The sequence below is a fragment of the Chiloscyllium plagiosum genome, chromosome 11, assembly GCF_004010195.1.
Source record: "Chiloscyllium plagiosum isolate BGI_BamShark_2017 chromosome 11, ASM401019v2, whole genome shotgun sequence".
Taxonomy (NCBI): Eukaryota; Metazoa; Chordata; class Chondrichthyes; order Orectolobiformes; family Hemiscylliidae; genus Chiloscyllium; species Chiloscyllium plagiosum.
Window position 1 is genome coordinate 31915169 of NC_057720.1, and position 11821 is coordinate 31926989.

Consider the following 11821-nt stretch of genomic DNA (forward strand, 5'->3'; position numbering starts at 1 on the left):
GAAGCTGACTCCCAACTGGAACGTTTTCTATTGGCCAGGGCTTGAAATGTCACTTCTGCTACTAAACTCTGAACCATCTCAGAAGAGACTTCTTATAAGTTTTAATGTTCTTATGTTTTATTAAAGAGTGTAAAAATATTTGGATTGTGTGGTTTTGCAAAATTGTCCAGGTGGATTGTATAGTTTTACAAAATTCTCCAGGTACAAAGTGCAATCAACTAAGTTTTGTTATATCAAAGCTTTCAAACAAAACTTATTTCAGTTAACAAATACACAGAATTGGGCAGCAGGAAGAGGCCAACTGGTTCTCCAAATCTGATTCTCACTCGTGATGGCTGTAGCATCTTGATGAGATGTTTCCTGACCATTGTCCCAGTAAATGGCAACAAATTATGATGCATGCATACTTGAGCTGGAATGACTGAAAGTATCTTTATGTTAACATTTGTTCAGCAAAGATCACTGAAAAGCTGCATTTGAGAACCAGGCCTGTCATTTCCACTGTCAATCCTGGCTTTCTTATCCTTGTAGCAGAATCAAACACCCACAAGAATGTAAATTTGCAGTTCTGCTGCCAGGATAAGGGGTGCGGCCCTTCCAGACACAAGCCAAATGAAATAAACACAGGCACAAAAGTGCATAGAGAGAATGCAAAAGTGAACTTTCTGCTGCTGTACTAATCCTGAATGATCCATGGAATGGAAAGGCTGGGATCATTGTATCAGCAAGTCATTCTGTTAAACTTGTGTTATTTCCAACTGCATGCCTGAGCTACTGGATGTGACTAATTGCTTCCTCTTGTCTGATTATTGCACTAAGAATAACTCAGTCACATTGATCTTTTGTGACCTTTGTCACATGATGGTATGAAGTAAAATAGGAGTTTAAAAGGGGAAGCTGCCATAGGAAGAGATTCAGTTAGCCTTTCTCAGTTCAACTTATTGTCATTTGTCCTCTTGTCAACTTTCAGATTTTAAAAGTATTTTTAGAAATAACAAATATTTTAGATATCACACTTCTTTCCTGGTTTGAAATCATTAGCTATTTGAAGCTGAATAGTAAGACTGTAAATGTATCAGCCAGCTTTTGTAAGGACTTCCCCAAATTTTACCCTCTTGAAACTTGAGATAATGTTAAACTCTATTATTAGTATCTTAACCCAGAGCAAGTCTGGTTCCCCGACCACCCTCTGATTGCTGACTTACATTGGCTCCCAGTCTAGCAATATCTTGAGTTTAAAATTCGCATCCTTCTTATAAATCTCTTCATAGCCTTGCCCCGACTTCTCTCTGCAATCTCGTCCAGCTCCACAGTGCTCAAAGAAATCTGCACTCCTGCAGCTCAGTCTCTTATGCATCCCCAATTTTAATTGCTGCAGCTTAGTTAGCTGTACCTTCATTTTGACTAGGCCCCAAGCTCCCTATCCCTCTCTAGCTTGCATTCTCCTTTAAGGCACTTCTTAAACTTCACCTATTTGAGCAAGTTTCTTTCACTTGACCTGATGTTTACTGTGGCATGACATCATATTTTGTATTATAATGCTGTTGTAAAATGTGTTGGGCAGACGATCTTGGCACAGTGGTGGTATTGCTGCCTCTGGGATGGAAGTTCTGGATTTGATGCTATGACTTGATAGGCATTGAAAGCGCACTGAAATGCGGTAAACATGTTGATTATCTGCCTTTAAATCCTTCCATTAGATCAATGGCAACCAGTAGGGGCAGGAGAGTCCATTGGTCTGCCAACTTGCAGAATGAAATGGCAGCCTGTCTAACACCTTGCCCATAAAATCCATGGTCCAACCCTTAGGAACTGGAGAAAAGATAGACAGACAGAAGTGCCTGGGAATGATTCATTATGTTAAAGTTGTGATGTAAGTACAAATTGTTGAACATGGGGCTAGGAACCTGATCACTCTGCTCTGCTTTTGGGTATATGTTCCTACTCTATACCAAAAGTCTACCACCTACCATCTTAAATTACAGATATGATGTAAAATACAGGTATCCCCTGCTTTTCGAATGCTTGCTTTATGCAATTTTGCTTTTACGAAAGAGCTACGTTAGTACCTGTTTTCGTGAATCTGAAGAGGATTTTCGCTTTTACGTAAAATGGTGAAACTCTTTCCCATTTAAATCACACACCTTTGCTTTACACCATTTTCAGCTTGTGGAAGGTTCCCTGGAAATGCTCTACTTTTGGATAGTGGGGGCTACCTGAATATAAATGAGTCCTGTGCTAGTTATAGGAATCCATTTTGTGAAATGGGTTTGCACCAATACCTGATTCCCCATGTGACAAGTATTACCGACCAATCATGGCACTAGTATCTTTGAAACTGATCATTGGCTTCACCCACGTTTGGCTACTGGTTTGTCCTATTAGCTGGCTAACTTCTGTGCCTTCTCCTTGAAAAGTTTCTCTGTTGTACAATTGATTTATAAAGTTTTGTTAGGCCTGTCGTTGGTGCACTATGTTGGGAACATGTTTCATCCTGGGAAAAATTAACAGGAGCCTATTTCATGGAGTCAGTGCCACTCTCCTGACACTGCAGTTCATTACCTCTACTGCTCTGTGGAAGACTGAGGGAGTGAAGTGATGGTCTTTCGGGTCCTCTCCATGATATCCTTTCAACATTGCAGCCACATCTTTGGAACTATACTTCTGGCATTGACATCAGAGACATCTTAATGTTATAGGTTGCTGAAGAGTTATAGTGTGTAGTAGAAACCAAGCTTCCAGTTTTATGCTTAGTTAGTTTCATTGTGCGTTTTTGGTTTTAGTAATTAGCCTGACCATTCATAAAGTATGGAGTGTGAAAGCGGTCAGGACTGCTACTCCAGATTGCCATCTAGGGAGCTGAAATGAATAGTGCACATGTTTGTAAAGCTGAAGAAAAATTTGATCTTGGCTAGATGAGCCTGGGTAATTGAATGCCTGATCACCTTGTACATTCTGAAGAATAAATGACAGAGGACAAAGTTGAAAGAAAGAACTTGCCTATCATGCATCCCAAAATACTTCACAGCCAATGTAACTTTTCTGAATATTAGCCACCAGTACAATGTAGGGAAAGCGTGGCTACTCTAATAGACTCAAACTCCACATTGAGTTTAGTCATGGGCATGTTTATGGGGAATGTGTGAACCGAAAGCAGTGTTTTCTCCAAACCTCTGAGCAGAATGCTTTGACTAATGTTGACTTGGATCTATAGTGGCTGAGAGAAGTTGTGTGTGAAGATAAGGGGATTTTAAATAGAGCATTGACACTTTTTCAACAAACCATATGTTCAGCAGAGAAAAGTTGATAAGATGAAAGTGTCCAATGACTCAATGAAATTGAGGAAGTCAAACTGTAAACTATTCCAAACATTGACAGTTCTTTTGGATAAAGGTAAAAAGAGGTAAAAACTGTCCTCGGATGCTGTCTGAATTGCTGTGCTCTTCCAGCACCACTGATCCAGTTCTTTTGGATATACAGTCCTTAACATTCAAAAAAATGAACCAGGCAACCAGTGTGTTCAAATATATTATTTTCTTTGGAATTATACAGCCCATTTTAATAAGATGAATCATCTGGTCTGTCCTCAGAGTATTGTGAAGACCCGAGGCTTCCATGAACTTTCTGACCTTGCCTTGCTTGCTATTCTGCAGAGCGACATGCTGACTATCGATGAACCGGATTTAATTAACTTTGTCAGAGAATGGGCTCATGTTAACTCAGTAAGTCTAGACGTGTGAAATCTGGCTTAAATCCATTGATACCATCACTAAATTGTGTCCTGTGAAAATAAATCTGTGTATTATAGATCTAGTGTGTGAGATTCAAATCTAAATTACTGTACTTTTTTATATGTGTATATTTTCACAACGTAAACTAAAATTAGTGCAAGGGTTAAAGGGAGCACGTTTCAAAGTGTTAACATCTGAATGCATTTATCTGAACTTTTCAGAGAGAAGTGTGAAACTCTAATCCATCAGATACTTATGTACTTGTACAAAATTACTATATAGAGTGGGGAGTTAAACATATGGTTCGCATTCTGCTGTCCCAAGTCTCCTCGACACGCCTTCTATTAGGTAACAAGAACCTTGTTTTTTAAATATCATTTGTAATATTGGAATACCTTTCTCCTGACATCATACTGTCACTGCTCTCCCCATTTCCACGAGCACAAAACTGACACTCGGTCAGCAATGGTCGGAGACAGAACTGGTTGAGGGGGCGAGGGGACAGAGTGACCAGAAACAATAGGGTAAGTGGTTAGAATTCCAAGGGGAAAGAGTTCAAGGGATTGAACCACAGAGGAAGAATGAGGAAGTGGTAGTGGGGTGTTGGAGTGTGGTAGTTCATTGTTGCTGGGGGATCAGGATAAAGGGAGCAAAGATTGAGGTGACAGGGGACTGGTGTTGGGGAAGGATTGACAGGGAGAGCATAGTGGGACTAGGGCATATCAGTGAGTAGGAGACTGGTGAACAAATGTTAGGAGATGGCCTGGAGGTTTTAGGCTTGGAATTAGGGCTTGGGAATGGGGTCTGAAGAGAAAGGAGGAGGTTAAGGAATGGGATTTAAGAAACTGAAGCAAGGGTCATAGAATCATAGAGATGTCCAACCCGTCCATGCCGACCAGATATCCCAACCCAATCTAGTCCCACCTGCCAGCACCTGGCCCATATCCCTCCAAACTCTTCCTATTCATGTACACATCCAAATGCCTTTTAAATGTTGCAATTGTACCAGCCTCCACCACTTTTTCTGGTAGCTCATTCCATACACGTACCACCGTCTGCATGAAAAGGTAGCCCCTTAGGTCTCGTTTTTATCTTTCCCCTCTCACCTAAACCTATGCCGTCTAGTTCTGGAACTCCCCCAACCCAGGGAAAAGAATTTATCTATTTATCCATACGTGCCCCTAAGGAAGTCAGAGGAAAACAATGTATCATGCAGTTTGAAGTTCAGTAGATGTAGAAGAGAGGACTGGGAAATGGGATGGGATTGTGTGCGCATAGGACTCTACTCCTTTCAGAGAATTGAGTTCAGCTGCAATGTAGTGAGTCAAAGTGGTGCCTTACTTGAACTGATGCTGCTAGTTGCTCACAATATTATTAATCCAGCAGTGTGGAGATAGGCTCTTTGGCCCCAACTGGTCCATGCTGACCAAAATGTCCATCTACGTTAACCCCATTTCCCTACACTTGGCCTGTATCCTTCTAATTATTAACTTGCAAGCACCAAGGGCAGTGAAATGAAGAAGGGTTGAGTACAAACTGGCAGTGGCCCACTACTACACTGAAGCCAGGGCAAGCAAATCTACTTCTCCATGCTCAACAGAAAGGGTGTTAAATAAACTTTCCTTATCATGTGTTCTTGACTTAAGACCCACAATAAAATGCTTGCAAGATGCATGCTTCACCTAGTTTTGCACAGGTTTTGAAATAGGATTAGGACCTATCTTTGCATATTTACATAATGTAATTACTGAGTTCAGGCTGCTGCCCGATACACCTAGAAATAGTGAGTGTCAACATGGTGCCTGCAATGTTGCCAGGGCAGATCATGCACATCTCTAAATTGGCATATGTTGCAACTAGTTTACGTTTTCAAAATAGGCAAAAATGCAATCCATTTTCTGCCCGAAATATCTTCAATTGAATGTGATGGAAGCCCAAGTGCCAAGATATTAGATCAAGCCCACTATGTATCCTGAATCTGGCATCACTGTTTTATAGCATTAAAGCCAGGATAAAAATCCCCTTTGCCCCTCTAAAATCCATGACAGAGTGTAAACTACATTGTAATGTTCTATGATATTTGCAAAATTGGTAAGGGCAGCCGACTACACCTCCAGGATATCAAGTTAGAAAATGTCTGCTTTGTCCTAGATCAAGCTAAAGGATATCCTCTTTTGCCATTTTTAATTTCCAACATAGGTAGTTCTGGACAAACCGGTACCTGAAATAGCAAAGGACGTTATCTGTGAACTGCGGCTTTTCCTGTTGAGCCCTGAAGAATTGACAATTCTAGAAGCTGAAAACAAGAAAGATAACCTCATTCCTGTAAGTTTATCCTGCAGGTTTGTTAAAGAGATTGCACTTTAATGGGGAGAAAGAACAAACCTTTATATTTGTGCTTGTGAAGACATAAATAATGACATAAAACATTTGAAATACATTCATTTGTGATGAGTAAATCACAATAGAAGTGATATAACCACTCTGCCAATGACGGACTGTTTTTTGCATCCAGCAAGCAGATGCCACAAGCAGATATTTAAGTGGCTGTATCTTTCATTCCCATCCAGGCTGATAACCCTACAGCCATTTAATGTCCATTGAGACATTCATTATCTTGAGTTAAGAGTCCCTCCCAAGTTTCGTTTCACCATCTGGCTGGTCTGCAGCTCTTATAACAAATTTCCTGTCCCCATGATGCCCGTGGGAGGAGAGGCCACCATTGGGACTACATTCAGCCTCCAATTCATTCCCTGGAGCAGAATGCAAGGTATGTGGGGCAGTGGGATATGATCAGATCCAGGCTGGCATGCACTGGCATGAGGGATCTGGACTGGGAAAGGTCAGTGGTAGGCGGGTAAGAGTGGTGTTATTTGGAGTTTGAAATGGCGTGAGGGTTTGGTGAAATTCCGAGTCAAGACAACAGGTCCACCTCCCCAATTTCCCTCTAGAGCCCAAGCAGTATTATTTGGCGTATTTCCGATTCATCTCCCACCTCAGCCTCTCACCAATGAGAGAGAAACAAAGGCAGTCCTTAACTGCCTTAACTGACCATTTAAGGAACTTTAATTGGCATAGTTATTGGTCTGTGGCCTAAATCCTCTCCCTATCCCATTGTTCGTAAAATTGCAGCAGGTACAGGGGCAAGAGGATAAGTGGTAGGAAAGGATCAGTCGCCATCTTATGGTCCTTTCACTTGCCAATTCCCTGCAGGGGAATGTAAGATTCTACCCAGTATTTCAAAACCAAATTGCAGAATCAATTGAACGAATCTTCAGGTCACCTTTTGCAAATCACAAGAGCCTTAAAATAAAGTCTCCTCTGAAATGACTCAGTACTTATGCATGAAAAAAGTTGTGTGACATTTTTAATGAAAACTTTGGTCGCAGGATAAGCCCTAAGAAACAAGTTATTTCGGGGTGATTGTTTTAAATATGACCATTTATAGAATTGCTCTGTGGAGTCCTGTGCATGTTCCATTTTAGCCTTTAAACTATGGCTGTTCTGTTTATGTAACAAATACTTGGCAGAGGGTGAAAGCAGATGCCTGCCTGATCAAATTGACAGCTTTACAAAGAGGCAGACAGAGCTTTAAGAGGCTCCCATGATTAAACCACCCCCCCCCCAGTATAGTAGAAACAAGTTGGCATCACTGAATTAGAGATTAAATAAAAACCCACAGGGATGCCTGGAAGTGGAATGATGTTTAAAACAAACCTAAATTGTTTTTAAAAAAGATTCAGCTGGGGGTCAGTGCTATCCCTTTTCATTACTAAAGATGCACAAATGCTTTTCTGCACAAAGCTGAAAATGTGTTGAGTTCCTGATTGAGTTTCCATAAAATTTTAGAAGTATCTGTTCCAGCACAGCATTATAGACCTTTTGCAAGGAAGATGATTTCTCATGTAATCTGAGCCCAGGGACTGCATTAAGATGACTCACCATGCAGTCCTTGCTAGTGTGTGGGTACCATCCAATCTCTATCACATCTTTACTTCAGTTTAAAATCACAATCTCTACATAAATTGAAGCAGATCAGTCTGGCTGGTTTTTGTGAGCAGATTATAGTTTGGAAAGTATAACATTTTTGGACATAGAGTTCAGTACTTGAAAAATTTTCTTTCCATATTTAACTTATTTCCTTTTCACCTTGGCCTCACCAATTCATCCGTGTTCTTCTGACGCTTATCTTTCTTTCAGTATTTGACTTTTTTCCTTCTCATTCCAAATAGAGGCTTGCACTAAGATATCATCTTATTTCTTTTCCTCAGCCTCTGCAGTGCATGATTCATTACTCTTCATGATCTCCAGTTATGTCTCTTAGGCAAAGATTCCACAGGCCCCTTCTCTCTCTGGGTGAACAAATTTCTTCTCTTCTTTGATTCTGCCCTCCTGACCTTTCTCACCCTATGTAAATACTCCCACCGTGGTCAACCATTTGCATCACATCTCCTCCCCTTAGCTCTGCAGTGCTGATTATAAGCAAGACTGTCCCTGAACATTGTTTGGAAAGTTTGACGACCCTCAACCTACAGCTTCCAATCCCACTTCATTTTGCATCTATCCTTGGAAAATGCTTGCACACAAATGCACTAACACACTGCCAACTGGGTATTCATTGGCCTTCAATTTGCTACATTACTCCTGTGACTTCATCCCTCCCAAACATTTATCTTCAATGTCCTTGTCCCCAGTAAAACATAGATGAAAAATGGGAACAGGAGTTGGTCATTCAGCACTTCAAGACTGGTCTGCCATTCAATGCGACCTTGGCTGATCATCTAATTCAGCACTGTGTTCCTGCTATTTCCCCACACCCTTTGATCCCTTTAGCCATAAGAGCTATACCTAATTGTTCTTGAAAACATTCAGTGTTTTGGTCTCAACTGCTTTCTTAGGCAAAGAGTTCCACAGGCCCCTTCTCTCTCTGGGTGAACAAATTTCTTCTCTCAGTCCTAAATGGTCTACCCCACATCCTGAAACTGTGACCCTCGTGCTGGAATTCTATTTGTGAAATATAGCTGCAAAATGACATCTGTGACAGAGAAAATATACAAAAGAGGAAACCTGAGTAGAATGTAAGAAGCAGAAAGTTATCGAGTCATCGAGATGTACAGCACGGAAATAGACCCTTTGGTCCAACCCGTCCATGCCGACCAGATATCCCAACCCAATCTAGTCCCACCTGCCAGCACCCGTGCATATCCCTCCAAACCCTTCCTATTCATATACCCATCCAAATGCCTTTTAAATGTTGCAATCGTACAAGCCTCCACCACTTCCTCTGGCAGCTCATTCCATTCACATACTGTGTGAAAAAGTTGTCCCTTATTTCTCTTTTATATCCTTCCCCTCTCACCCTAAACCTATGCCCTCTAGTTCTGAACTCCCCCACCCAGAGAAATTACTTTGTCTATTTATCCTATCCATGCCTCTCATGATTTTGTAGGCCCCTATAAGGTCACCCCTTAGCCTCCGACGCTCTAGGGAAAACAGCCCCAACCTATTCAACCTCTCCCTATAGCTCAAATCCTCCAACCCTGGCAACATCCTTGCCAATCTTTTCTGAACCCTTTCAAGTTTCACAACATCCTTCCGATAGGTAGGAAACCAGAATTCCAAAAGTGGCTTAACCAATGCCCTGTAGAGCCGCAACATGACCTCCTAACTCCTGTACTGAATACTCTGACCAATAAAGGAAAGCATACCAAACGCCTCCTTCACTATCCTATCTACCTGTGACTCTACTTTCAAGGAGCTATGGACCTGCACTCCAAGGTCTCTTTGTTCAGCAATACTCCCTAGGACCTTACCATTAAGTGTATAAGTCCTGCTCTGATTTGCTTTCCCAAAATGCAGCACCTCTCATTTATCTAAATTAAATTCCACCTGCCACTGCTCAGCCCATTGGATCATCTGATCAAGATCCCGTTGTAATCTGAGGTAACCTTATTCACTGTTAGGGGGAACCTGAAAATTTTGTTTTACAGGGAAGACCTGTGTACATTGGATCAACAGATGGTCATCATTATGAAGCTGTAGTCTATCTAACTTGTTTATTAAGACAGTGATAGACAAGCATGACAAAACTTATAGTTCTGAGGAAGGGTCACTCAACCTGAAATGTTAACTGATTTCTCTCCACAGAAGCGGCCAGACCTGCTGAGCTTTTTCAGCAATTTCTGTTTTTATTTCTGATTTACATCATCCGCAGTTCTTTCGGTTTTTATGAAACTTTTATAGTAACTGTTGAATGCTCATGATCCCAGTGTTAGTATCAGCCAACTGTATGTTTATGTAACATAAAAGATTGCACTACTGATGCAAAAGTCAGTAGAGGGAATGTGACCTAATAGTGTTAATTGACAATTCTACTCAGATTTTCATACATTATAACAAAATCAATGAGCATCAAAGCTCAGACTCTCCACTGGTTGGAGTCATAACTAGCAGATAGGAAGTTGTGGTTGTTGGAGATCAGTTATTACAGCTTCATGACACCTCTGCAGGAATTCCTCAGGCAAGAGTCCTAGTCCCAACCATCTTTAGCTGCTTCATCAATGACCTTCTCTCCACTATAAAGTCAGGAGTGGGGAGGTTTGCTGATGATTGTATGATGTTCAGGACTGTTCATGACTCCTAAAATACTGAGGAGAAAGTGAGGTCTGCAGATGCTGGAGATCAGAGATGGAAATGTGTTGCTGGAAAAGCGCAGCAGGTCAGGCAGCATCTAGGGAACAGGAGAATCGACGTTTCGGGCATTAGCCCTTCTTCAGAAATGAGGAAAGTTGGTCCAGCAGGCTAAGATAAAAGATAGGGAGGAGGGACTTGGGGGAGGGGCGTCGGAAATGTGATAGGTGGAAAGAGGTCAAGGTGAGGGTAATAGGTCAGACTGGGGTGGGGGCGGAGAGGTCGGGAAGAAGATTGCAGGTTAGGAAGGCGGTGCTGAATTCGATGGATTTGACTGAGACAAGGTGGGGGGAGGGGAAATGAGGAAACTGGTGAAACCCGAGTTCATCCCTTGTGGTTGGAGAGTTCCTAGCCGGAAGATGAGGCGTTCTTCATCCAACCGTCGTTTCGCTGTGGTCTGACGATGGAGGAATCCAAAGACCTGCATATCCTTGGTGGAGGGGGAGGGGGAATTGAAATGTTGAGCCACAGGGCGGTTGGGTTGGTGGGTCTGGGTGTCCCAGAGGTGTTCTCTGAAACGCTCCGCAAGTAGGCGGCCTGTCACCCCAATATAGAGGAGGCCACATCGGGTACAGAGGATGCAATAGATGATATGTGTGGAGGTACAGGTGAATCTGAGGCGGATATGGAAGTTTCCTTTGGGGCCTTGGAGGGAGGTGAGGGCGCAAGTCTTGCACCTCCTGCGGTGGCAGGGGAAGGTGCCGGGAGTGGAGGTTGGGTGGGTGGGGGGTGTGGATCTGACGAGGGAGTCACGGAGGGAGTGGGCCAATGCGTGGCAGATGCTGGATAATGTGGATCAATGTGAGATTATCCATTTTGGTAACATAAATAGGAAGGTAGATTATTATGTGAGTTGAGAGAGACCTGAGTGTCCTTGTAAGTGCGGAGGTGCAGCAGGCAGTAAAGAAGCCAAACTATGTTGGCCATCACAGCGAGAGGATTCCAGTACAGGAACAAGGATGTCTTTCTGCAAGTACATTGGGACATTGGTAAGGCTACACCTGGAATATTGTGTTCATTTTTGGTCTCCTCATCTGAGGAAGGATGTTTTGCCATAGAGAGAGTGCAGCGAAGGTTTACTAAGTTGATTCCTGGGATGGCAGGACTGACTTATGGAAAAAGTTTACAAGTCCGTTATTAAGACTAGTCTTTCCTCTAGTCATAAGGAGAGACTGGATAGGGTAGGACCTTTTTTCCCTGGAGAATGGGAGGCTAAGAGGAGAGTATACACAAGTTTATAAAATCATGGATAAGGTGAATAGCCAAGGATAGTGGAGTCTAAAACTAGAGGGCATAGATTTAAGGTGAGAGGGGAAAGCTTTAAAAGGGACCTGAGGGGCAACGTTTTCACGCAGAGTGGTGCATGTATGGAATGTGCTGCCAGAAGAAGTGGTGGAGGC

The 11821-nt window shown here is 42.3% G+C and overlaps 1 protein-coding gene across 6 annotated transcripts in view; it reads left to right on the forward strand.

Moving 5' to 3' along the window:
- The window catches only part of LOC122554273 (BTB/POZ domain-containing protein 19-like), a 154767-nt gene that overhangs the window by 120578 nt on the left and 22368 nt on the right, over positions 1–11821 (forward strand). For 4 of the 6 annotated variants that reach the window (XR_006312954.1, XR_006312955.1, XM_043699030.1 and 1 more), the window contains exons 6-7: positions 3591–3722; positions 5931–6056. Coding sequence is in view for 4 of the 6 variants with exons in the window: in XM_043699030.1 (XP_043554965.1) it covers positions 3591–3722; positions 5931–6056 (258 nt within the window). In the remaining 2 variants the exon portion in view is untranslated. The remainder of the gene's footprint in view (positions 1–3590; positions 3723–5930; positions 6057–11821) is intronic. The other 2 variants (XM_043699032.1, XM_043699033.1) reach the window with 2 other exon arrangements.